Here is a 27,846-nt window from a genome sequence, read left to right as displayed (position 1 = left end):
AATGACTGAGCTGAGATCATGTGGGACTTCCAGATCCAGACTGGGGATGGCTAACCAACTGGGCACCGTGTTGACGGACAAACAACAGAAGAAGGCAGAGGTGGTAGATGTAGCAATCCCCGGCGACAGCAACACCAGGAAGAAGGAATGTGAGAAGCTGGAAAAATACCAAGGGCTGAAAGAGGAGCTAGAAAAGATGTGGGGAATGAAGGCAACCGTGGTGTCAGTGGTAATGGGAGCACTGGGGGCTGTGACCCCCAAACTGGGAGAGTGGCTTCAGCAGAGTCCAGGTACAACATCTGAGGTCTCTGTCCAGAAGAGTGCAGTCACAGGAACAGCTAAGATACTGCGCAGAACCCTAAAGCTCTCTGGTAGAGGACCCGAGCTTGAGGAAGACACACCACCACCCCCGTGGGAGGGAGGGGGAGAGGGGGATGTGTGTGTATTGTATAACTGTATGTATAACAAAAAAAGTCTGACTTGTAGATTGTGTATGTTGTTCATATCTATCTATCTTTATAAAATAAGATACACCTTTATTGATCCCACAATTGAGAAATATACAGTGTGTGTGTGTGTGTGTGTGTGATTCAGATTGTGATCTTTGAAGGAGGTGAGCAATGGGTTAAAAGGGGTTGTCTCTGTCTTTTAGGATAAACACATTTATAGTAAAGTGATGATCACTTTCTCACAGCGAGCTTTACTCATGCTCCAAATTCTGCTGAGAAGAGAAAGTCCCTTAAAAGCGTTCTTCATGGGCCCTCTGAGTCATCATCACATGTAGGAGGTGGTGGTTTCTTTTAAATCACTTCAGCAAAGAAAAAGTTAATTATAGAAAGTTTTTACTATTGCAAAGTGAACATGTTACAACCTCAGGTATAATTTTTTTTTTTTAACACTTCAATAACTGAGTATTACTAATGTGTTTGAGTACAGTCTGTCCTGACTGAACAAGTCCCACGCACTCTGTCAACAGACATCTACTGGGAATCATTAACTAGGCCTATTTGTTTGGGGCTAACTTTTTTTTATTTTTTTTTTATTAATCATCCTCCTACACTAATGTTTGTCTGTCTCTATCAGCTTTTACTCTCTTACTCTCTACATTACTCTCTTATTTAATCACTCAATCTTTTAGTCCATAAAATGTTTAAACAAATTCACACAGCCCATGTTGACATACTAAAATTGCTTGTTTTTTTACTAACTGTCCACAGATTATTAGTTTCTATTGTAAAAAAAAAAAAATAGGAAATTCAAGGAAAAACAGCAAATGTTCACATTAGACACTTAAAACTAGTATATTTTTGATTGAAATTTATTTTAATTAATTGTCAAAGTAGTTGCCAGTAGTTCAGCTCTAAAATATGTTTTCATGAGTTGAACTTACAGTTTGAGATCAGTTTATGCTTGTAATAGTACATATATTTTTGCGAGGCATCATTTGTTCGGGACATTCAGCCTCAACTTGACTTGTTTCTGTTTCCTTATCCCAGTCTTATGCGGCCTAACAGCAGTCTATGTCCTGGCACATGTGGAACACAAAGTCAAAAGTGTGAGTTCCCCACAGGAAGCTTTGGCAGCGTGTCGGTTTGTTGACTGCTGTCTGAAAGGTGGTTGTCAGATTAGCTGAGCTCATGTAGTATTACAGCAGACACCATATTGCCAGGAGCAAGAGCTGGATGAGCTTCCACGTACTTCCACAAGGTGGTGTCAAACAACAAGCTTGTCTGCACGTTACACCTGTAGAGACTTCCCCAGAAAACAAAGAGGCTACCTACAACAAAGATTTATTTTATCAAAATAAATCGCACTTGGAAATGTTTATTAAAATATTCATTGCAGACAGATTGTGAATATAGTGTCAGGTCTTTTAGAGTTATGTTTTATTGCATTCTGGTCCTTGGACTACGTCTAGGTCCTGCAGAATTTAAGGAATACTTCACCCACAAAATTACAAGTTGTAAATCAACTGCTGTGTTGCCTTGATACATGCATTTTCTCTAAAATCCTTACTATTTAAAACTGAACTGAAAGTGAAACTATCTATGCTCCAAACCCAGACTTCAATATTAAGGTCATGTTCAGCAAAAATGCACGTGTTGGGGAAATACTGAGCACATGACCTGAAAAATGAGACTTGGATAATACTGCACAAGCTGTTGAGAGTTGTGTAAACATATGTTTTGATATTGTTTTGCAGTTGTTAAATGTGTAAATCGGTAAATCAATATGTTTGCCATGAATTTAAGGTAACACAGTATGACTAACTGATATAATAATGATCATTTAGTGGGTGAAGTATTACTTAAATTATAAATATTTGATTAAAATGAGGTGAGCAGGAAGACCTGTTTTCCTCCATCGTGCTTGCCACTAAAATATGCTGTGCAGAGTTACTACCTTTGAAATGCTTATATTTGATTTTTGTTATGTTGTCTGCTGATTCAATTCTACTTAATTTTTGAGGCGGTAGTTTGCAGGAAGAATTTTTTATTGTTGTGAGTCTGTTAGATTGTTTAGTTCTACGGTTACTGTAAAACTTCAATTAATAGCCCAAACTATTATTTGCTATTTTTGGGACATTCCAGCAGTTAACAATAGCTTACAAGTGGCCATGTTTGGGATAGGGATGGTGGTTAGCTAGCAAGCTAGCTGTAGCTCATTGAGAGTTTCAAGGGCCACAACAAATTCTGTCCACTACCATAAAACTTGAATTAGTACTAAAATCAACAGGCCTATATTTGGGACAGGCCTTTAATTCCTTTCACACAAAACTGTTGCTCAGCAAAGATCAGGAAATACAATCAAATTGTTTATTTAAACCAGTATGAATATTACTTGTTTAAAAATTAGGCTTCAGATGATATATCAATTATGAATCATTCATTTGATCTCACTCCAACAGACATCAGTGCATCAGAGAGAGTTACAGCACTCTAGGATTACAGCACCCGGCATACTAACACAACATCACTTTATCCTGTTAAAACAATACTCACAACTTGGATTCATTTTTATGAAAAACCCTTTTGATTCTTTTGATCTGAGGACCCTTACACACTAAAGGAATATGAATAACTTACAAGGTGATTGAGGAATGGACACATAAGTTGAGGATTTATACATCTGAAGAACTTCAAAAAAAAATGAATTGTTTGGCAACCAGACCAGGCCTCTATATGAGACAGGTGTTTATTTGTCAAAATGTGTAGCCACATCGGCGGAGTAAAAGGGACTGGGTGGTAAATTGGGACTAGGCTTTTAGTTAAAAGTTTTACGGTATTAAACTTTACATTTAACAGCAGTTTAACTACAGCTAAGAATTGTGGATGTGCTGTATTTATGTTCACAGACACAACTTTTGTTATTCTACAGCAAAATCAACGCAATTTCAACAACTTTTACTTTCTCATATTAGGTTTAAGGCAGGGGTGTCAAACTCATTTTAGTTCGGGGCCGCATACAGCCCAATTTGATCTCAAGTGGGACATCCCCTTCAGAGTTTTTCCATTTTTTAGCGTAAAGAAAATCTTTCTGAATATGTTCATCCATTTACAAAACAAATGATGAACAGCCCACGATCACCCTTTCTACATCCAGTCAGTCTACTGCTTGCTTTCATTACATGTGACTTTTTTCATAATTTTCCATTAAAGTGGAGGCTATTGAAGAAGCAGATTAACTCATCCACTGACAAATCACTTACAATCTGAAGTTCTGTCAGTGCCTCAGCAGCAGGGTTCCACTAATATTGTTTTAAGATCGAAGTCTGATACAGATCCTTTTGTACTGAAGCTGCTGGTTGAAAGCATTTTGCACAATGTTCAATATCTTTAAATATGACTATAGAGAATATTTATTGTTTTCAAATATCTCCTGAAACCTGTCAGCCTTCACATGAGCATCAATATTAGATGTGCAAAGTCATGTAGAGGGCTGGATTGGACCCTTAGGCGGGCTGGTTCTGGCCCCCGAGCAGTATGTTTGACACCCCTGGTTTAAGATGTTGCATTGCTGTTTGTGAATATACGGTTTGTTTGGTTTAGGGTTGCGACAGTATGAGATTTTCACAGTACGATGACAGTCTCAGAAAGCATTGCGGTTTCACTGTATCAAGATATTACATAACTTATATTATCAGTCAGAATGACCCTTAAAGGAATAAAACAGAGAGGGTTTGTTGTTGGTTAAATAAATGTTTTATTACTATAATTGAAGCCATTTTGTTAATAGAAGTATGTGTATAAAGTCTCCTCTTTGAAAACAACTAAAATAAATGGGAGATTCAACATCCAGTTGCATTTTTCCCCCCAATATTGTAGATAAGCAAATGTACTCTGCATGATAGAAACGTTTATATCACAGTATACCTTGAAACATATCGCTGCAACCCTAGTTTGGTTGCCAGCAGATTCTACAAAGTGATATTTTGTACATATTAGCAAGCTGATAGAAGCAGCACCAAAAACAACACCAAATCTTAGTTTTTTTTAATTGTTTAATCATAATGTTATTAATGAACAAAGTCTCAATAACTGCCACCTAGAGTTAGTTCTATGCATTTAACCAGAGTGATTATTGGACATAGCTGTAACTGTTTTTCTTTCAGGTGAGGAAAGCGTGGACAGGACAACAGGAAAAGTCAGAGGCTTCACTAAATATAAACCCGCTCTTAAGTGTGAGGCTGTGAATATTGGAAGGACGAGTGTAACCCCCCAAAATGCAGAAAACATGTAAGTCATCTGTTCTCAGTGTATTTTCCCAGAGTCAGACAGGATTTATAAAATCAGGCCACGCACAGGGATCGCTTCACATTCACTTTAAACGTTTCTCAAGATGTGTTTTCAAGAATTACTCTGCCGAAACTTCAAAAATAATAAACCAAAAGTAAATTCTCTTTAAGTGCAGTTTCATTTTTGACTTTTAAGTAGGCTGTGAATATACCCAAATGCTACAACAGCTTGGTTATATGTGACACAATTTGATTATTAAATCTAGTATTTTCCTCCCTGGCCCTCCTGTTGCATCAGTGACACTGGGCTGGTCTGGGCATGTGCAGTAGCTTCTTGTTCACTCTCTGATGACATGGTGAATACACCTACTCCCCCTTTAGCACTGATACCAGCTCCCCATTCTCCTTCAGCTCCTTCATTATGTCCAGTCCACCGATCAGGTCTCCTTTCACGTACAGCTGTGGGTAGGTTGGCCAGTTAGAATAGGTCTTGAGCCCCTGACGCACCTCTTCATCCTGCAGAATATCAAAGGTGTCATAATCCACCCCGGTGTCGTTCAAAATCTCCAGTGTCTGCCTGCTGAAGCCGCATTTTGCAGCCTCCTTGTTCCCCTTCATGAACAGCATGACTGGGCTCTGGTTGATGAGAGTCTTCAGACGGTGCTCCAGGGTGACAGCCTTCGGGCAGGTGTTCTCCAGCTCTCCAGACTCGGCCAGCTCCTTCACTATGTCCAGTCCTCCCACCAGCTCTCCATTCGCGTACAGCTGAGGGTATGTGGGCCAGTTGGAGTAGGTCTTCAGCCCCTGTCGGACCTCCTCGTCGGACAGGATGTCGAAGCTGCTGAACTGGATGTTGTGCTCCTTCAACAAGCCCACTATCTGCCTGCTGAAGCCGCAGCGGGGCTCCTGCGGTGACCCCTTCATGAAGAGCATACATGGCGCCGCGTTGATTAGCTTCTTTAGCCGCTGGTTCAGGTCTGTGGTGCCGCTTTCCGCAGCTCCGCCCGGACTCCCGGTAACTGCCAAGCGCTGCACCTTCTTACCCAGCTCCGGAGCATTGGCCCCGTCCAAGCGGTCCACCTTCTCCCCTCCCTTGAAGAAAAGGAAAGTCGGTACAGCGGTGATTTCATACTTCTCCGACACCTCAGGCACCGCTTCCGCCTCCAGTTTAACAAACGTGGTGTGCGCGTGTATTTTAGCCAGCTCGGTCATCACTTCGTTCATTTGGCTGCACTGAGAAGCCCATGCCGCCTGGAAATGCACCACAGTCAGGCATTTCCCAGCTTTGGCCAAGAAATCTTCAAACTGCTGCTGGGTTGTCGCCTCCACGAGATTCGCCATGTTTCTTTCCTCTGTGTGTGTGTTCCGGTGTCGCCATTACGTCACATCCGTGCAGCCTGGTCGCTTCTGGCAAGTACCAGAGCTTGTACTAGGAAGTCATTTGCATGTTATTTGATGATAAGAAACAGCTGCATACACTGGATAAGTTGAAAGGATAGTGCGACTTTCAAGGTAAGCACTGAACAACACGCCTCGGTGTTTATGAAAACGAAGTATCTCATCGTCTCTGATATACGCTTGTTTTAACGGTTAATTTATTTAGCATTAGCTTAGCCTCTTTACCTACGCTAGTTAGCTAGTCAAAGTTAGCTTCGTTGTAAACGTTTGTCTGGTTTACAAGTTAAGCTAAGCTAAATCCTGCTAGCAAACCAGTGCTAACTAACGGTAGCTGGCTAACGTTATCCGCAATTACAGATAGCGATGTGTGTCGCTGTTCAAATTGTTTTAATAACTACAAAACTCTGTAATACCTGTGCCGCTAACTGGCCTAGCAGGTTACAGCTAACCTATGCTAACTTAACTTAGCTAACGTCCACCGTTATAGCCGATAGTTAGCTACGGTGACATCGTGATGCTAGTTACCTGGCAGGTGAACTTGGCTAGCTGCTTTTTCCCTCTAATTTACTTTTATTTTGAGTTATTTAACTTTACACATGGCTATTTCCTCGATCCCCTAGCATCTGTTGTATTCGTTGTTATTACCGATAAAAGGGAAGCAACTATTCGCGTGTTTTGTCAATACTGAGTCCTTTTATATGTGTTTTTGGTGTTATTCGTGACACTGAAGGTGTAACGTAACGTATTTGTGGATAAATGTTAGTTGTGTGTTAGGGATGGAAGTAACAATAACTGTCATTATTGATTCATCTGTTAATTTTTTTCAGTGTCAAGAGTGAAGTTTAGACTGTAAAATGTCAGAATGTAGTTGAAAACATTCACCACAACTCCTCAGAGCTCAATGTGTTGTTTTCAAACTGCTTGTTTGGTCTGATTATAGTCCAAAGACATTTCATTTAATGTTACAATTCTATAAAAAGAGATAAGAGAAACAAACCCTAACACTTAAGTAGCTAGAGCCAGTTAATGTTTGGAAAGTTTTCTTTAAAAGTGACTGGAATGATTAATTGATCTGATTTAGACAGATAGTTTTCTGTGGATCAACTCATCAAGTGATGTATTAATTATCAGCACTGACTCATTGTGTAGGTTTGCAGTGAGACAAATCTAATTACATGCATCAGATTAGTGCCGAAACAACTAATTGGTTTTTGAGTGATCCATTAGTCAAGAGAAAATTAAATGATAAAACTAGGGCTGTACCAAATAGTTCAGAATTTTGAAGCTTTATCCATTACAATGACCTTCGATTTCTAAAGTAAGATTTGACTGCTGCACAGATTTTCTTTGTTTTTGCATGTCCACTCATGCTTTGGGTAAACCCAGTATTTCTAAACAGTTGAAGAAAAAGATCAAGCAACAGTAATCTTACTGATATGACACTATTTTTATTATTTGATTTCAGGGGTGGCTGTGTAGGTGGCAGTTGCTTCTGACTTGTCTGATTCAGACAATTCCAATAACTCTATAGCGTTTTAAAGTCCTGATTTGTTAAAAAAAAATATGTAATCATTTCCAAAATTTACACCATTTTGTTATCTAATGAAATATTCTGCTTAAGTTCATTTTTTTTCTGTCATTTAGCCTTTAAAAACAACTTTTCACTGTGGTCAAAAAATGGTGTGCCCTTGAGTCTGCTGCACACAAAGTGAGGCACACACCAGTTTCAATCGGGTGGTCTGGCAGCAATCTTAGAGCACCATGCATTACATTTATTAATTAAAGAAAGTTCTTTTTTCGTCATTCAGTCTGATAAACCACTTATTCTCTTTGTTCAAGGATTGAAAAAGTGTTTTTAAGGTGCTTAAATCATAAAAAAAAAAACAACAGCAGACGTTCAGAGCTTCATTCGAAAACCTCAGGAGAAGCTTTAAATGTAAAAAAAAAAATGTTAGAGTAGGTGCAGCCTTAAAAAACATTCACTGGTTTCAGCTTCTCGTACTTTCTTTTGCCAATTTTGTAAAGGGAATATTTTGGGGTTTTGAACTGTTGGTTGGACAAACAAGCGATTTGAATACACCACCATGATCTTTCAGAAATGACCATTTTCTGATGTTTTACACATTCAATGATTAGTCAGTTAATGGGAAATACATTAACTGAGAATGAAAAAAAAACAGTTAGTAGCAGCCTTGCATCAGATTGCTGGCAACTGGCTGTACCAGTTTATCAGTTTGGCCTGACTCTTGACCAGTATTAGCTTATTACTGATGTTCTGGATTGGTGTATATTTGGTATATATTTAATTTTAACATATTTTCTATTATGTCTATTTCATTATGAGCTGCTGGACAGCTGAATTTCCCTTTGGGGATTAATAAAGTTCTTTCTATTTTTATATGGCAGTGGTTAAATACCAAGAAATGTCTGTACATAAATTCCAATGATATTTTTTAAGTTTGTTTAGAAACCGCACCTCCATGATAACCCGAAAGCACTGAAGAATAACAGGTCTTTATCAAAAAGGGTTGCTTGTGTTAAGAAATGAATATCAGCTGATTGGCCTCAGGAATTCAGTATCAGTCAGGCTTTAATAATGCTTTATTTTGTGATACAGGAACAGCATGGAGGAACAAACTACAGACATAGAGGTGACAGTGAAAACACTAGACTCCCAAAGCAGAACCTACACTGTTGGTGCTCAGGTAAATTCTTCAGTTCCTTCTTACGGCAAACTCTGGAGTGAATTCTCATTTTCAGTCAGCCTTTGTGGAAATCTGACTCACCTCTGTTTTGTCTTTTTGTAGTTGACAGTGAAGGAGTTCAAGGAGCACATTGCCCCTTCGGTGGGTATCCCTGTGGACAAACAGAGGCTGATCTATCAGGGCAGAGTCTTACAGGATGAAAGGACTCTGGCAGACTACAGTAAGTAATCAAAGGGTCAATTAAAGCAGTGCAGAGCTTGATTTGATCTTGACTCAAGGGCAGTTTTAGTTTTGATTTTGCACTCTTTCTTGTTTTGTTATTCTAGGTAAAAAAAATTTATTTAATCATTATCATGTGCACATTGATTCTTAACACATGGGCCGCATGCATTGAATAGTTAGGAACTAACTTTGATGGATGCTGTTATTTTTTTGTAAGATTTTCTGTTACTTTGGTGTTTTTCCGCTTTCGTGCTTCACCACTGTTGTGTGAGGGAAAAAAATGAGTCTGTATTGCAATGCAGCAAAAGTAGTTGGATGTAGTTTTTGAGGCCTTCAGCGATGTAGAAAAGCTATACTTTCTGCTGTTTCTCAAAATGAGAGTTTGAAGTCAACACACCATCATATGTGTAGAGATGTAATTGTAGTTCTCTGTTGTTGTCCCAGATGTGGATGGTAAGGTGATACATCTTGTGGAGCGGGCGCCCCCTCCGCCCTCCCAGCCCGGCTCGGGGTCAGGAGGCACTTCAGCCGACAGTGGACCCTCCTCGTCCTCCCAGGGACCATCACAAGTGCCTCCACATGATCGTAACGCTAACAGCTACGTTATGCTTGGCACCTTCAACCTCCCTGTCAACATCATGGACCCCCAGCAGATACAGGTAGGTCTGCTTTGTGACTTGTTTAGGGCAGGAATATCACTGATGTCATACATCAAAGTCTGTTTACAGGTTTTAGAGGGCACTACTGCATGTGTGAAAAACATATATAGCCTTTTGTGGCGATAAAGAAAGAAGTGAAGTCACCAGACTGCTATAGCCCGCTCCTCTTCTCTGTTTGAGGTTTGCAGCTCGCGGTTACAACTAGGGCTGGGGGAAAAATTGTTTCTTAGATGCTTCATGATGTGGATGATTCTGCAATGATTCACAAATGTCAATAATTGATGATGTAAATGTTTGTTCATAACATGATGTTGACGGAACAAAAGTGGCAGAACTCAAGTGTGCAGTCAGTGTAGCACCCAGACAGTCTACAGCGCAGACAGGCTAAATTTACCTTGTGCTAATTCATCTTCACAAAAGACAGCGGTTGCAGCTTGTTTTGATTTAATGTCTAAATAATTACATTTGTGAGGCGAACATGATGTATATTGTGAATACTTACTCATGTTATCACCCAGAGACTAACATTAATGAGAGAAGCAGCAACCGGCATGTAAACTGGCTGCAGCATTAACCAAATTAAAACAGCTCTGTGGTGAAGAAAATAACTCTCTGCTCAGTCTATTTACCTTAAAAATCCTGTGCCTGGCCTGCCCAGTGTCTTGGCTTTCACCAGCACTAATGGAGAGAGAGGCTGCTTGCAGCTTCTCTGCTGGGATAATGTAAATAAGAACACAGCGGCTGTGGTGGAGCACTCCCCCTCCCCCTCATGCTATTCTTATACACACAGGAGGCTGTAAGGCGCTTTCAGATTAATTCATTCATTCATCAATGCAGTTAACGTTTTAAAATAAAAAGGATGAGCACCATATATTATTTAATAGAAGGTGAATTGCAGACTGTTTCAAGGGAAATCTTAAAGTAGGCTATGCAAACACTTGACCCTACACAGGTGTGTGTATATCCTGCATATTTGGATATCTCACAATGGACAAGTGTGAGCATCCGCAGGTGGATACAATCCGACTGGCGCCCCCTGATTCAAAAGTAAGGGTATGGAGGTAGTTTGAAGGGGAAAGGGACCTGGACAAGAGCCACACTATGTGCAAGTAAAATAACCTGTTTATTTAATTATGGATCACCAAAAATACAGTCTGCTATATTTTAAAAGAAACATTTTGAACTGTTGCCCTCTGAATCGAAATCAGATCGTGAGGTACCTGGAGATTCCCACCCCTAGTTACTACCATAGTACTAACTAGTAAACTGTCAATAGAACAAATGTACATTGATTCTCTTCGTCTAGGCAAAATGCCTGAACTGTATTAATTAAAGCAGAAAACACAACATTTAAAAATTTCACACTGTAAGCAAATATTTAAAAATATCTTCAGTAATTTTGGCTCTCACAGGAAGAAAATCCTCTGGTTTGTTTTTTATCATGTATTTTATATGCAGCATGTTGCCCTGCCTTAATCATGTTTATTATCATGACTGTCAGATGGTTTGTCATGCATGTTACAGTGTTTCCATAGATGTATTATTTCTGTGCTTTTTCTATTTCTGTTTAGATGTCGGTTCAGCAGATGGTGTCTGGCATGGGAGAGAATGCCAGGAATGCCAGAGTCACAACCAGCACCGGGGTAAGATACTGTACCTGCTGATATCATACACTGCCACATGACATTTTCCTGTGTTTTGTTGATTGCCAACTTTTTTTTTTTATATCAGAGCAATGGGTCTGTGAATGTGCACATCGATATGGACCAACCAGTACAGAGCGAGCCTAGGCTGAGGCTGGTGCTGGCTGAGAACCTCCTGAGGGACATCAATGATGTCATCCACAGGATGGAGGTGAGAGCTCAACTTTCAAATTACTCCAGTAGCAAAGCTCCAGAGAAATCACGGCCTTATCAGTAACAAACCTCCTGTCTTTTTCCAGGGTCGGCCGAGCGACTCCGGCCAAACAGAAACAACTTCTGCTGCTGCTCCCCCTCCACCCTCATCTTCATCTACCACCTCCACTCCCTCCCCGTCTACCCAGCCGATGGACACTTCCCCACCTCCATCAACTCCCCCACCTCCACCCACTTCCTCAGCACAATCTGAGGGACCAACACCCCAACCTGGACCCAAGTGAGACATCCACTCTTTCACCGACACAGATTGTTACATATGCCACATACTTTTGACTCCTTTTTTTTTTTTACTCCACACCTTTTTTAAGTCAGGTGAATTTTAAAAGAATGTGAAATTATTAAGCATAGAATCAGATAATTTTTAATTTTATTGAAACTATTGTGTAAATTGATCTGTCTATCTTCCTGTCAGTTGCATATCTTTCTCTGTATCTTTCTATCTATATACTTAATGATTCTGTATGTTTGTGTTGACCTGCTTTGTTATCATTTCTTGTGCTTGATCATCATCAAATTAGCCCCTCTTTCTTCCCCTAGCCATCCCAGCCCAGCAGAGTTGGCGGAGATGCTGTCTGAGCTGCGGAGGGTGGAAGAGAGACTGCAGCCCTTCATTCAGAGAGCTCACACCATCCTGGAGACAGCCACCACTGCAGAATACAACAATAATACAGTAGGATTCAAGCAGCCAAATGATAATTTACTGGTGATCTGTAGTACATTTCTGGGAAAGTTGCTGTTTTTGTTAAAACAATTAAATGCTTTGTACCTGATAAAAGTTGTTTGGACAAAAATGATGGACTAAATCATCAGTTCTTGACTTACTTTCAAGGTTGTGATGATACTGATAGCGCAACTTATACTACCACTTCAATTTATGTTATCTTTAAAAAGAAGAGTTTGGCATTCTTTGATGGCACAATAAATTCCTAGAGGCTCTGCAGTGGTCCTGACCAAGAAATACTTTGACACATAACCCTCGTAAAACAGACAATTATTTTTATTTTTGTAGATTAAACTGTCAGATACATGTTTTTAAAGGCGCTTGTTGGCAGATTTTGTTAGAGTTGGACAGAGCCAGGCTAGCTGTTTTCACTTAGCTATGTTTTCTGTACAGGAACGAAAATGGTATCAGTCTTCTCATCAGACTGTTCAAAAAGCAATATTTCCCCAAATTTTTAACTTTTCATTTAATGCTCAAAACCCTGTGTATTTAAAGGTCCAGTGTGTAGGATTTAGGGGCATCTGTTGGCAGAAATTGTATATAATATATGCACAACTATTTTCATGAGTTTAAAATCACCTGAAAATAAGAATTGTTGTGTTTTCGTTACCTTAGAACAGGGTTGGAAATGAGCACCAGCAACTAGCCAAATGCTGGTAAAATATGCAAGTGGCTGCAAGATTTGCTTCACTTACTAGCCAAAACAAACAATGGTAATATATTGTGTGGCTGGTAGATTTTGGAATCCACCAGCGTTAGGGGAACAAGAAGTTAATTTCCAACCCTGCTTTAGAATGAACCTCATATCTACATATAGAGCAGATTGAATCTACAGTCGCCCACAACGGACAAACCAAACACTGGCTCTAGATAAGGCCATTCCCATTTTCGTGTTTTCGCATTGACCACCGTAGTTCTCACTACACACTTTGCACACGGGAGAAGTTTAAGTTCTGCAACCTCAGCATTAGATGCCACTAAATCCTAAAAACTAGTCCTTGAATACAAATTACTGTAAATAGATGTTCAAAAAACAATTGCCTAAGCTGTTTTTTTTCTGCAACAGGAGAGAGAGGAGGACCAGCGCACTCTCATCCTGACGTGGGAGTGTCTCCGGCTGCTCGGTAACGCCCTTGTGGCCCTCAGTGACCTGCGGTTGAACCTCATGAGCCCTGTGCCCCGCCACCTGCATGTGGTCCGGCCATTTTCCCACTATGCCACCCCCGTCACTCTGCCTGGAGCTGTGCACCACCACATCCCTGTGCAAGTAAGTGAATCAAGCATATTTTAAAGGAAAGATGTAAAAAACCTTTTAATGTATTTGGACTGACTGTTCTTGCACCTTCCTCAACAGATGAACATGGGCGCTACAGTGACTGTTGCAGCCAACAGCACAGAAGGACAAGCCCCGCCCACCCAGCCGGCCAGCCAGTCAGAGCAGGCAGGTCAGGGACAGACCTCCCCCTCACAGACTTCCCCCTCCAATCAGCAGGCTGGACAGGGACAGGCTGGCCCCCGGGTCATCAGGATCAGCCACCAGGCAGTACCGGTGGTCATGATGCAGATGAACACGGACGGTGTGTTGTCCCCTACCCGCCACTGATTGAATGCTCCACTGCATCAAAGCTGTTTGTGTGTCATATTGCTGGGCGGCAGTGTGTGAGGAGTTAAATGATCGCTAATACCACATGTCTGCATCCTCCATGCACTGCTGCCACAATCAGAGTGATCTGAAGAAAGATTTTTTTGTCACAGTATTTGTTGAATGTTGGCTTGTTGCTGCAGATGCACTTCTGTCTCTTATTTACAGGCAGGTACTTTCATAATTTTACAATGGAGTTCAAAGTAGTTGTGTGTTGTTTTTGTGCGTGTGCAGGCCCAGGTGCAAACCCTGCTACAGCTGGACAGCAAATGCCTGGACAACCAGGTAAAAGCCAAGTTATATCTCATTTCGTGTACTATGTTTTACATACCGCAGTCTAGTCATGTAAAAACCCTCCAAAAGTCCATGTTTTCTTTTTTCCAACTCTCAGACAGGGTCAACAAAATACTGGAATCAGAAATGAGTCCTTTTCTCTCTAAAAACGTTATATTTTCTGCTGAAAACAGAAGTAAAACATTAGGGGTGCTGTCTTAAATAGACTAAGAATTTTCAACTGTCAACTAATGGCCCTAAATAACGACTATTGGTCGATGAGACCAGTAGATGTTATTTAGGGCCATTAGTCGACTAGTTGCCTGCATGTTTACGATATTAATTTAATTATTAAATGATATATTTTGGGTGGGGCAACACAATGGTTTGAGTTGAAGGTGTGAGAAAGAATAGTATCAGTAACATTGTTAACACTGTGCTACATTACAGAGAAATACAAAACCGTACTAATGAACCTTCATTAATATAGGCCTATATTTTATCTACAAGTGCACGTCACACACCGAGCGAGCCGCCTGTTAATGACGCTGTGGGCTAATGGGCATGTAGCTACTTCCATGTTTCAGATGATACGTCGTGTTTGTAGTCGACCAATGAAGACGAGTTTACATATCACCTTGGGTTCGTCCTTCACCTTCTCAAAATGATCCCACACTTTGGATTTCCTGCCCGACATGTTATTAACTAGCCTGTGGAATAACCGCAGGTACCAGCACTGGAAACTCAGGTTCAGACTCTGAGCGCTACTTTGCCTTTTTTGTTTCAAGCTTTCAAGACAAGGCAGCTGGTTGTGTCTGAGGTTGTTAAGCAACCTCAACAAGCATCGCATAGCCTATTTACCTAAAATCCTGAGTGCAGAGCTGATCTTCTTCCAGGAGCTGTTTATAAGTGTGTAGGCCTATCGTCTATGGGACAGATGTAAAGCTCTGGGTAGCCCTGCACTAACATGACCAACTTTTCCATATTTATCAGACTGAATAGTTACAGAAGAAGGGAAAGATATCTGTCGGCTGTGATTGGTTTGTAACCTGACTCCTGTGCGACTGCTGAGCGTGGCCTCTTCCTGTGTCTGTCCTTTCAAATTCAGTCACTGCAGTCCCAGAATTAGCTGCAGAGTCAGTGTGTCTCACTTTCACGCTGCCCTTGAGGCCAAAATTGCTACACTGCATCAAAATGTCCCAAACACTTTGTGAAGATGTCACTGACGGATAGAGGCAATTGTGGACTCAGACCAGTCTGTCTGAGTAAGACAGGCAGCTGCTCTGGGGAAGAGATGCTTTGCTGGTCAGATTCTGAGATAATTTTATCGTCTGCCTTCTGTTTGTAAGGGGTAAATTTACAGCTCACTGCTGCCTAATATGATATAGTCTCTGGCTTATGTTTGATATCTGGTGTCAGCAAAAAAATGTTGCACATTTTCGAACTGCCGTTTGCGTAGTTAGAAGCATGTATTGGCTCGGAAGGCTAATTTGGCTTGTTTACCATATTACCTGACATCCCGCCAAAGTTGGCAGTTGAATAACATTCTCGGTTGAGAACTGCCCTTAAATCATGTTATTCTAATTCCCCGGTTTCTGCTCTCCCCTTCAGGTGCCCTCCCCCCTGACTTTATGCGGAATCTCATGCAACAGATCAGCCAGTATGCTGCTGCTGTAGCTACTAGCGCCGCCACCGCCACTGCTACTGGCCAACCAGTCCCACCCCAGCCCACTCCTCCAGGCTACAGCTCCACAGCCAACTCCTCAACCACCACCACAGGTCCCAACACACCCACCACCACCCCTACAGCTCCCCCACCACCTCCCCATACTGGCCCACAGCCGCAGGCCAGGGTAGTGTTCACTCGACCCCCATTTGCACCCAACATGCCCCCTCCAGCCTTTGGCACTCGGGGAACCACCATCAACGTTAGGGCTGCCATGCCGGGCCAGCAGCCTGGACAGGTGGGGATAATGTTTTCTGATTTTGGTTCTTCTTTTTGAGGCTGATTTTCAACATTTGAAACTTACTGGAAAAATCTTGCTCCACAGGCATTCAACCCTGCTGCTCTTAATCAGATGATTAGTGGACTGGTTGGACAGCTTTTGTTGCCAGGACAGATGGGTAAGCGTTTCCGGTTGTCAAATTTAGATTTGGACTTCATGACCAACATTTTTGTGTTATTATGTTAGCTTAAAGTATAGCAAGATTGTTTCAGGATCGCTGTCAATCAGTGATATTTCAATCTGTTTTGTTTTTTTTACAGCTGGTCAAACAGTCACATCCTCCTCCTCCACATCCACATCCTCCTCCTCCTCATTTTCTTCCTCCTCTCAAACCTCCTCAGCCTCCTCCTCCTTTTCTTTCTCCAATTCGGGCCCAACACCTCCGCCCACAGCAAACACTACTAGTCCACCGAGCCAATCTGACACCAACGCTGGTGAACCTCAGTCTCAGGAGATGCCCCCAGACCTCGGCCAGCTTCTGGGTTCTCTCCTGGGGGCTGGCGTGGGTTCTGTTGGGGCCCCTTCAATTACTGTCACCACATCTGGTGTCCCAGCCTTCATCCAGGGAGTGACTGAGTTCATGCAGCAGGTCAGTGGTTGAATGTGCGACTTGACAGTTAGTAGACACTTCATTTGCGTACCATTTCTTTAGTGCTAGATTTCCTGCACACAGACGATGTGAAAGGAGTTCATCAGTCAAATCAAATTCTAAATCTTTTAATTCATTGAATAGATCTTTAAAGAGTTAACATATTTGAAACACTGCAATGTTTAAAAATGTCTTACAACTGCTCAGTGCTGATATACATCATCTACAATAAGAGTAACAGGTTGTTGTCGTCGCCGCTGTTCTACTCCGGTGAAAACATCATTCAACAGGGGAAAGAAAATTGCTATTCCAGCATTGGTAACAACTGCCTACATTGCAAAGCAACCCAAAAAAAGAGGACGGAGTTATCAAAAAGAGAGCCTGACAATAAACAAAACAATATGTGTGTCAGTATTGGGAAAGCAATTCAGAGATGAGGAGAAAATGTTGCCAATAGTTTAGCCTTAACTGAAGCGGTTAACTGAAGGATCATGGCTACAACTTCAAGTCCACTAGCTACGTTAGCAACAGCCTCAAATCACAGTGTGACCTCCACCTCACTTCCTGCCTCTGCAAACAGCTTGCTGGGTCTAGAGCGGGCATCAGCTCTGGAAACAGACGCCCAGTCAGCAGCAGCAGCAGCAACTTGAATCCAACCAGCGCAAACTCCATCTCTGGGGAACCAGACAGCCCCAACTCCCTGCCACGTCAGCAAACTTTCTGTTGCTGCTGTAACACAGGTTAGAGCCAGTGCTTCTGTTGGTCACCAGCCCACTGTGACACCTGGTGCTGGGGGAGTTTGTGCTGGCCAAAGTTGAGCCACTTTGGCTGCCGATTGAAGGTCTGTTTCCCAAGCTAGTCCCTGTTCTCCTCCAGGGGAAGCAGTTCACAGCGATGGGGAGACCGTGGGGTGGATAGCTAGCTAATTCTTGTCTAACTTGTGGTCTGATAAACTGAGAGCGAGAGTGGGGCAAGAACAGGTTGAGGAAATGCTCTGTGGGCAATTCTACAATGAAACAAGATTAAAGAAAACAATGTAGGGGAAACACTGGGTTACTGTACGAAGTGTGAGCATATGTCTGTGGTTGTTTGGTGGGAGGGGCTTGGGATGGAGAGGGAAGAGCAGAGGTAGAGGGTCTGTTTTCAGATTCAGCTTCCCAGATTTACCCTAGCTTAAACAGTATCTTAGGGAGGAACGTAGTGAAGGATGGTGACTCGTTGTGTGTGTAACTGCTATACTTTTTTTGTACTAACTGAAATCGGTCTTTTGCACCGGTTATTGGGAAGTTTCGAGTACCAAAAGCTGGCATTGACTGCTTTCTCATATCTGTGCTCTTCTTTGACTTACTCTTTGATGAGACAGTTTCTGATTGAAATAATAATTCTGCCAATTTCTGTATTTCATTTAGTTTCATGAGACTGCTTGTGTCTGGACAACTTTTAATATTCAGAAAAATTTGTAACTTTGGAAAACCGTATCACATGTTAATATGCATCTCATTGGCCCAAGTATAGAGACATTTAAAGGCCATAGTCATCGCTATGTGTCCCACTAGAGGGCAGACAGGCTGACAGTGAGTTGTGCTTTCCATTTAAAGGAATCATTCGCATTTCAAGTAAAGCAACATAATGTTAACAAATCCTTGTTTCCATTTAATTTCTAGGCCCAGCCCATCTTCTCTCCACCCCCACCTCCCTCTGGTACCACTCCTGCTCCTGCTGCTGGGCCCACCCCCATGCCCAACCCCCCTACTGGAGCCGAAGCCCTCAACCCAGAGCTGTTCACAGGCATCGTCCGTGGTGTCCTGAGCACCATGATGGGCTCTCTGGGTCAGGCCCAGAACGACACTGAGAGCATTGCCCAGTTCATGCAGAGACTGTCCCAGGCGACCAACATCTTCATCAGTCCTGAGGATCCCACTGGTAAAGAACCAACACACATGTATATTATGTTGTCAGTGCAGCCGCTGTGGGTAACAGATTACAATGTCATTCAGTCAAGCAGCATATCAGACAATGATTTATCTAAATATTTCTTCTTGTTGTAATGTGGTTTGCAGGGTTTTTTGGAGAGCTGCTGATGTTGGTGTGCCAGACGTTCACCATGTCAGACCTGGTGATGCTGCTACATGGCCAGCACCAGCCCCTTGGCCGCATCCAGCCTCAGCTGTCCCAGTTCTTCAACCAGAACTACCTCAACGGCAGAGAGCCCACTGATGAGAACATTGCTGTCAGTACCACTTGAATTATTTTTCCTTTTCATTGTTGTTGTTCACTACAGATCTTTAAATACTTAAGCACAGTTAAAAGCAGAAAGAGCTCATGTACTCTCCATTATTGGTGCCATGTTTGATGGTTTGTCTTTTTTATTCTTTTGAGTAACTGACCAATAACAGTTTTTGTCATCTTCTTCTTGTATGTGTCATCATTCTCTGGTTTTTCCTCATGTTCTCTGTTTCCGTCCCCCAGGCTGCAGCTGATGGTCTTGTCAACGAACTGGAGGAGTACATCAGTGAGAGCTTTGTAAGTCCTTATGTCTGCTCCGCGTCTAGTGTCTTAAATTAAATTTTATACATATTAGGCCTTAAAAGTCATTAAATATTCTAAAATTTGAATTTCTCCAGTCTTTATTGCCACAAACATTTGATTCATTTAATTTATCCATCTTTTAATTTATTGTTGTCAAAATAAGTCAAGGCAAATGTAAAGTAACCTCACTGAATAACAACCATATTCATATTCAAACCTTCCCCTGCACAGGACCGCATAGATACAACTTACTTTTAATCTTACCTGCAATGCTTGAATAAGGAAAAAGATGACTTGTCCAAAAATCTGTCCTAACTTTGGTTAAAAATGATCTCTAAAAGGTCTTTAAATGCCCTAAATTAAAGTGTGATACCTATTGACACCCTAAAAACGGTATATAACTAAATGTAGGGCTGTTCAGAGTAGGGTTTCACTAGTTTTCCAGTGTCAAGGTGTACCATGTTATCGAAAAATTTGATGGATATCATACTGTGGACATTTGCTTATCTACGGTAATGAAAAAGAAATGTAACCAGAAGAATCTCACCTATATTTTAGTTAGTTTCAGTCATTATTTTACCTCAATTAAAGAAAATTGTTTCAGTTTCAGTTATAGTAATAAAGTATTTGTTTAACCAAAACCAAAACAATACTGTTGCAACCCTTGCTCCGAATCGCCTCGCATTTTGTCAGGTGAATCAGGTCACATTCAGACAGTGTTCAAATCTGATGTTCTCACATCAAAGATGAGGAATAAAGGCATCAAAAGGTTGGTAAAACATGCAGCTAAAATAGGCTGATAACAGGAGTTCAGTGTGGGGACTGATTCATGTATGTCTCATATTCGTAGGTAAGGTATATAAAGGAATGAGTCGCCTCTAAAAAAATCCTGATTTGGGGACAGCCCTAATTTAATTAAATGTTTCATTAATAAGCCAGTTTGGTTAAAAGGAGGTTTACTAACTGTTGAAGTGCTGAATGTATTGACGACACCCCTTTCTCAACTCCCACAGAGAGAGTCTTCAGTCACAGTGTTGGAGGGCGTTGACGTAACTCAGACCAACATGTCCTTCTTCAGACAGCAGCTGACGCACATTGCTACGCACATTCTGCGCTGCACTGGTAAACTTTTAACAACAGTATAAATCAGTGGGTGTAGATGAAGGGTTTGTGTGGATGTTTTTGTTTATCCTCTGTGTATAGAGTATAGGTTGCAGCACTAGAGCTAATCATAATTAATTATTTATCAGGAGGTGAGGAAATAACTTAAAAATGTTTCATTTCACTGTCCCTGCAGGAGTTGTGTTTGTGTTGGACTTTTTTTGCTAAACAATATAGCAAAACAAATAATAATATCAATATTTTTTCTCATCCAGATGAGTCATTTGGGCCCCGGCTGCTACAGATGTGCAACCAGGCACTGTTTGAGTGTCTCGCCCTCAACCTGCACTGCCTGAGAGGAGATCAGAGAGCTCTGACTGCAGTCATCAACCACCGAATAGTCAGTATATAATCTCTTATCCAGTCAGTCGCTGTTTGTTTCTGCTACAGTAGGTTTCTGCAGGCAGTAGAGTCCAGGTGAAACTGAATTTAACATTTTAGGAAAAGGATATAAGGTTTAGTGGTTTGTGCAAATGCTAACACAAGCCAGCAAAGTCTCAGTCATGACATTGTTGAGCTGTTGAGGAACCCTTTATGGAAGGGGAGCGGGAGCGGAAATATGTAAATACTTGTTCCTGACTAACTTTCAAATATTGCAGCAAGTGAAGTCAGAGAAGCTTTGCTTTAATCACAAATTCGCTATTTTGCCTTTCAGAAAAACTAATTTCATTTAGACTATACTGCCTTTACCTTTTACTTGTTTACATGTCCACTGTTTATCGATCCTGTCCCTCCATTTCATTCACATTAGTGAGGTCACCACTCAAACCATGCAGCTTTTTCAAGAACTGCTCATTCAAACAACTTCACACTCGACTCTGCACTACCTTTGGTTGTACACGAGTCATTTGCTAACAGCTAGCTATTTAGGACCAGGCTATTTCCAGGAACAAAAGCATTTATTTTGAAAGTTGCATAGGTTTTCTCCAGTGTAACATCTGCAGTCTCTATTTCTTCAGCTGTTCTTGAATGTACTGTGGGGAGTGACAGAGGGTGAGCTGTACCCAGCATGCCATTGGGCAGAGTAGCAGTTATTAGGGGTCCCTTGTCAACATGCTACACAGTAACAATGATAGCAATACACCCACCAAGTGTGAAGTTGATTGGATGAACAGTTGTTGAGAATGCTGAAGGACAGACAAGCAATCAGAGACTTGTAAATATTTTAAACCGTGGTATTGCCGACAAGTTTGTACAGACAACAGTCATTTTACAGCCAGTACGATTAAAACTAAATAAATTACTAAAATGTACAAAATTTCATACATGTCACGGATAATCAAAGTGAACTTTATTGTTCTCTGCAGTGATGACATTACATTGTAGATTTTAAAGCAACACTCAGTGCAGAATGACAACATTACAGGCTGTAGAGACTGCAGAGGTCAACTACTGTATCCTTGAAATGTTTTTGTGATGCTAGAATAGTCACAGGAGATGAAGATTTGATGCAAAAGCAATTAGAAAATAGTTGCACCTGCAAACTAAAAGCTGTGTTTCCTCTCTCGCTGTTCAGCGGAGGATGTCAAGTGACATCAGCCCCAGCCTGGAAAACTGGATGACCAGCATGATGACGATGAGGCTGCAGGTGATTCTGGAGCACATCCCCATCACACAGGATCAGATCCAGAACTACATAGTTTACACACAGGTAACAGACCAGCTGCAAGTTTTTTGTGGCCTTTTCATTTGCATTTGTTTAACATTTCAGCTCAGTCAATATGGTTCCCTCCCAAGACATGGATGAACACATGTTGGCAGTTTGAGGAAATCAAACCTGCAAGCCTCATTTACATGACGTAGCCTCTCAGTTACTCTCAGGAATATAAAATCTTTGTTTCCCCAAATTTTGTCTGCATAACTGTAGACTTCAGTTTTATTTTCCTGAATTTTACATTTGAATATTGTATAACTTTTCTACAGGACAGAATGCTCATGCAACATGTGACATGCAGAGAAAGAAGCAGTCCCTCTTATCTGATGGCTGTTGCATATCCTGTTACCTTGGACAGCACGTCTGAAATGGCTAATAAATATTAAATGACATTCTTTCACAGAGAGATCAGTCTTCTGCAGCTGGCACACAAGAGCCAGAACGAGCACAAAGTGCAACGGTAAGCATTGTGTGTTTTTTAATGTCCTTTTCAGATGAACTCAGTTTGACATTTTAGGCACTGCTCTGCCTTTTTAGCTCCCTCATGTCATTGTTCTCCACTTCCAAAGATCGGGGACACCCTCTCGCCAGCTGCAGCCACCACAGCAGAGGAGGCCATGTCGGTGTCCCACGACACAAGGGCGTCACCACGCGAAACAAGGGTGTTGCCTGGAGACCTGGGAGCCTCGGGAGGTGCTGCACCGTTAGGTGGCGACATGGCAGCAGCGGGAGCCGAGGGAGGGAGCGAGGAGTCTGCGCGAGAGTCAGAGGCCTGGGCAGCTGCTGTTCCCCCTGTAAGAGCCCACACAGTTTGTTTGAAATTGATCTTATCATTGTTTGTTGAGGGAAGGGTTTTCATGACTACACATGCTCTAGTTTAGCACTGCCCTGCGTCACATTTAGTGTCCTCGTCACTCTGAATAATCCAGTGAACAAACTGTCAACAGATTCCTCTGTAAAGAACTTCCTCTTTTGGAAGTTTGTGGATTATCCAGAGTGACTGGGACGTTGCTTCTGGAATGACACATTGATGGTTTGAATTTAAATTTTATTGCAGTGAGCTCCACAAATTAGATCTTTATTGGAGTGATTTTATGATCTTCTCACCAGTGCTTTACAGGATAGTAAGTCTGTCTTAAAACAATACTCACATATCCATATGTACATTAAAACCTTTTTTTTTTTTTTACTGTAACTGTGTCCATACTGGATGTTGAGGTCCATACCTAACACAACTACGGTGTAAGATACAGTGAATCTGCATTTTAAAGCTGTAGTTGGTAACTTTTATTTAAAATATTTTTTTCATATTTCCCAAACTGTCACTATATCCACACAGCACTAAATGAGACAGATAATCTGCGAAACATGATATTCCTCTGCCTTCTCTATGGTCTTACAGTGCTTCCAGTGGCCTTACTGCATGTGACTGAAAAGAATCAGAGTCAAGGAATCTCTAACGCAGCTCCATCATGTCAACCACTGCTCTAGGCAGCGCTAATCAAATATCAATCAAGATTCTGTTAGTGCATTGCCTGTTTCTCCTCTCAGATGTTTTCAGAAACCTGTTTAAGTGCACTGTTTAGCTGTAAAATGAGAGTTTGCTCCGGCTGGTGGGCAGCGCTTTGTACTTTAGTCGACTACCTCCAGCATGGCAGGCAGGTCACGAAGTTTCTCATTTCACAGCTTTTCATTTTAGCGGCGCTGCCTAGTTTGACCGCAGTTCATGAGCAGTGATTGACATAACTGCCTGCTGCGTTTGAGTCCACTCTGATTGGTTGTTCTCAATGCGGTCTGGTAAATGCCGTAAGAGGCAGTAGGAAGAGGAGGAGAGTCATGATTTGTTTCAAAGTACATTTTTCAAAATATAGTGACAGTTTCAGCAAATATGACACACAGTTATTACCATAAACGTTACTGACTGTAGCTTTGATGGGATTTTTGAGGGGTCGGATTTTTTCAAGTGGGGCTGTATGAAGCAGTATTACCACAAAAGCTAAGCAATGAATATCAGTCTTAGTGTTCACTATTTTAAGAATATTTTCACAGCTTTACCTTGCCATCAGACAGCTCCTTTCATTTGGCACTACAGTGTTTCAACTGTAGAACTGTACGTCTATGCATGTCTCTCTTTTCTGGCCAGTTCAGTCTCCCTCTGCACAAGTTCTTCTTAGTCTTACTTAATGTTTTTATTACAGAATTCCCATATGTGTGTTCTCCTACTTTGAGTTTTGTTACAAGACAGACTTAAAAACATTAACTTATCCTGTAAAAAGCACTGCTGGTAACTCAACATCCCTTTCCACTGACTGTATGTGTTGTAGGAGTGGGTGCCCATCATCAGGTGTGACATGATAACCCAGAGGAAGATGAAGGCTCAGCCTCCGTTGTCTGACGCGTACCTACATGGCATGCCGGCTAAACGCAGGAAGGTAATCAGAGCAGTTGTAACTTTACTTAATATGTTTGAATGTCACTTGTCCTTACCTTCTTTAAGGTGTCTGTGTGTGTGTGTGTGTGTGTGTTTTCAGACGGGGCTGAGTGGTGGAAGCCTCCTCTCCCTCTCTGATGCTGTGAGTCAAGCAGCCAGGACAGCAGGAGTGAAGCCCATCACTTCTCCTGAGAGGTTACAAGACGACCTGGAGGCCCAGGAGGTGAAGGAGGCGTATGCAGAACAGGTAATTAAACCTTACATGTATATTAAAACAAACCAGAGACACACTGCATATCATTCAGGGACATCATGACCAGTTTGGTTTTCTTGTTTTCATAGTTTTAACCGTGATGTGTATCAATAAGCACAACGTGTAATCACTAAATTCATCGCAGAGACACAAGCTTACACTGCCAGATGTATCTTAAAAACACAAGTGGTTAAAATCAAGTCTATGTTAACCAGTTTATCTAAACTAACTGAAAGTGACAACTAAGATGAGCTTTAAATTTCTTTTTAAACTTTGAAAACATTTATCTTTGACCTGAGAAACTTAGTGTACTTGTATGTTCAAGCAGTTTTACAATTTAATACACATTCCCAGAATCTTTGTTTTAATAAAGGTAGAGGTAAGTGTAGAAATATAACAGTTAGCCTGTGTTGCACCAACAAGAATTTACTCATTCTAAGATTACTTCTAATCAGAGTTTAAAATAAGTAAATCCAGATTTCAATTACGCGGAGCTTTGCTGCGCAATAACAAACAAATCTCAGTTTAGTAAGTTTATTTAGGTGAACCAAAATTAATTAGAGTTTAAATAATATGTAGATACTTGCTTATTCAAATTGAAATAAACAAACTTACATATTAATTTGTGTACTGTTGGGACCTTGTAAGACTTGATAAAGATTTATAGTTAAGCTACGATTTAATCTGGTTTAAAAATGAACCATTGTAGGGCGTCGGTGGCTTAGTGGTAGAGCAGGCGCCCCATTTACAAGGCTGTTGCCGCAGCAGCCCAGGTTCGACTCCAGCCTGTGGCCCTTTGCTGCATGTCACTCCCTCTCTCTCTCCCCCCTGTCTGTCCTATCCATTAAAGGCTAAAAATGCCCCAAAAAATATCTTTAAAAAAGAAAAAAAAAAGAAAAAAAGTGAACCATTTTTATTCAGCCAAAAAATACCTATGAAAATGTACAGTTAAAGGCAGAATAATTAAAATAATAAGGTGCAAATTTGTATGAAGTGTAATATTAAATTATAAGAATAGGGAGAAGACAATATTTGACACCTGTTAAACAGTTTCAACAAACCATGCACGTTATAACCTTCATTAATTTTAGCTCAGTGTACCTAATAAAATGGCAGCTGAGTGTATGATATAATATTAAATTGAGACATTTAAAAAAAAAAGCTATTAAATTAATTGCATTTAAATAATTATAAAACTATAATTACATTAGTCAGTAAATAACTAATTCCTCATGCTGTCATTGAATAACGAATGAACAATTAAAATCTGAAATGAAGTAACTGTGCTGTGGGTTTGACATTTAATTTAGTAGCACGCAATACCTTACACATGTCTAAATTAAATCCATAACAAAGAAGGAACTGTAAAGGTTAAAGTTTTTGATGTGCTCTTTTTTTACCTGAGATTCCGGACTTTTGTCCATGTCGGGATACTTTTATCTTCTGTGATCTCATTGGTCAGAGGTCAGGGTGTTGACAGGCTGTGATCCGATCCTTTGAACATAACCTGCTTTGCTGAAGGTTAGCTGTTTAGCATCTGTTACCATGGTGATTTATCCCTGTAAAAAGAGAACCAGCTCTGTAGTGCTGAAAACACAGGCTCAACTCTGACATTACTTCACTAACTCCAAATCCTGCTTCGTAGTAAGGGTGGCCTCTTTCTTTTTTTCAAGCGTAGACGGAAATGGTGTTTGTTAAAGACAGCGAAAACCTAAAATATGGAATAAATAGCGACGTTAGATTGTTGTTAGGTAAACCCTGTCCTTATCTAAACATATACAGTGAGCCACACAACACACTGTTGAGTGAGGGTCTCCTCCACAGCTGTACTTTCAGTTATGAGTTAGAAATGTCAGTGAATTTTACTGATCATACATTTGTCCTCTCAGGTTAAAGCAGACATCAAGAAACGAGTGAGAGAAGACCCGGATTTCAACCCTCAGCAGTTCCCCAACGGACACAGAGCCTTCTCATCAGACTCATAATCAAGTTCGACTGATAAGAAACCTGCAAAACTCCCACCGTTTTCATCTTTATTATTTCTGGAGTCTTCATTTGACTACCGCACACCGCAGCTTCAGCCCCGCAGTTAGCAGCTCTCTTGACTAATTGCCTCATGCTAATGTGACTACTTCTCCCAGTGCCTATTTATTTTGTTGTGTTTATTTTGGTCCAACTTTTAGCTGAGATAATGCTCCTGATGAAGAGGTATCAGATTGAAGTTTGACTAAATCAGGTCACTTTTGTTTAAATACATGTGTATGTCTGTAAGTTTTTTGCCCTCATATCCTCGTGTTGCTTTGTTAATATGAAGCCTGAATTCTCATTATTTAGCAGACTTTAGCCTTCCTGTCAATACTCTCAAGCCCAAGAGTAAACTTTCATGTGATGAACACGCTGTTTGGTACATGAATGTACAGTAAGCTTAATAAAAATCTTGATACAATACAAGAGTGGTTTTTTGAGTAATGGGAAATATCTGCTTTGAGAATAAATGTATAGTAGTAGAATGTTATGAAGAAAGTACAGTGCCTGAGTGAATGTTGTCAGTTACTTTCCACCACTGCAACAGAATGTCAAAGATAAATGTCATTGAAAACAGTGTTTCTATTACACACTTTGTCCACCGGAGAGCAATGATGGGTCAAAATTTATACAATTAAATGGCTCAGCTCTTTATCAAACAAATTCAAGGAATCTTAATTAAAATGCTTTGTTTTGTATTTAAATTGAAAACATTTGTTTTTTTATAACATACTATGACTTTTTCATGCACTTTGGGACAACATACTATACTATGACTTTTTTTTTCATGATTTTGGACGACATACTATACTATGACTTTTTTTTCATGATTTTGGACAACATACTATACTATGACTTTTTTTTTCATGATTTTGGACGACATACTATACTATGACTTATTTATGCAGTTTTGGACGACATACT

General features: G+C 40.9%; 2 protein-coding genes across 3 annotated transcripts; one reads left to right on the top strand and one right to left on the bottom strand.

Moving 5' to 3' along the window:
• Positions 1-2,821: 2,821 nt before the first annotated feature.
• On the bottom strand, positions 2,822-6,119 carry glrx3 (glutaredoxin 3). Its single transcript, XM_049582845.1, has one exon. The coding sequence runs from the start codon at positions 6,074-6,076 to the stop codon at positions 5,102-5,104; it is 975 nt and encodes a 324-aa protein (XP_049438802.1). The 5' UTR covers positions 6,077-6,119; the 3' UTR covers positions 2,822-5,101.
• Positions 6,120-6,125: 6 nt separating this feature from the next.
• Positions 6,126-27,527, top strand: bag6 (BCL2 associated athanogene 6). Of its 2 annotated transcripts, none has more exons than XM_049582829.1 (25): positions 6,126-6,247; positions 8,751-8,838; positions 8,941-9,058; positions 9,505-9,719; positions 11,291-11,362; positions 11,451-11,573; positions 11,662-11,855; positions 12,176-12,308; positions 13,426-13,626; positions 13,714-13,804; positions 14,236-14,286; positions 15,886-16,238; positions 16,326-16,398; positions 16,541-16,869; positions 18,534-18,792; positions 18,930-19,099; positions 19,339-19,392; positions 20,412-20,520; positions 20,775-20,899; positions 22,076-22,210; positions 22,617-22,673; positions 22,783-23,007; positions 24,538-24,645; positions 24,745-24,891; positions 26,787-27,527. In XM_049582829.1, the coding sequence occupies exons 2-25, from the start codon at positions 8,758-8,760 to the stop codon at positions 26,880-26,882; spliced, it is 3,519 nt and encodes a 1,172-aa protein (XP_049438786.1). In that variant the 5' UTR covers positions 6,126-6,247; positions 8,751-8,757; the 3' UTR covers positions 26,883-27,527. The 2 variants fall into 2 exon arrangements, with proteins under 2 accessions (XP_049438786.1, XP_049438785.1); XM_049582828.1 differs by having other exon boundaries at positions 13,714-13,936.
• Positions 27,528-27,846: the final 319 nt, after the last annotated feature.

This window comes from Epinephelus fuscoguttatus, linkage group LG8 (genome assembly GCF_011397635.1).
Source record: "Epinephelus fuscoguttatus linkage group LG8, E.fuscoguttatus.final_Chr_v1".
Classification (NCBI taxonomy): Eukaryota; Metazoa; Chordata; class Actinopteri; order Perciformes; family Serranidae; genus Epinephelus; species Epinephelus fuscoguttatus.
Note: the sequence above shows the minus strand (reverse complement) of the source record. Positions and strands in the feature narration are given on the sequence as shown.

Bases quoted from the DNA above. Each gene is read 5' to 3' on its own strand.
- glrx3 (XM_049582845.1), bottom strand. From the start codon at position 6,076: ATGGCGAATCTCGTGGAGGCGACAACCCAGCAGCAGTTTGAAGATTTC.
- bag6 (XM_049582828.1), top strand. From the start codon at position 8,758: ATGGAGGAACAAACTACAGACATAGAGGTGACAGTGAAAACACTAGAC. The intron at 9,720-11,290 runs GTAGGTCTGCTT...ATTTCTGTTTAG, and splicing joins TGGACCCCCAGCAGATACAG to ATGTCGGTTCAGCAGATGGT. The intron at 11,856-12,175 runs GTGAGACATCCA...TTCTTCCCCTAG, and splicing joins ACACCCCAACCTGGACCCAA to CCATCCCAGCCCAGCAGAGT.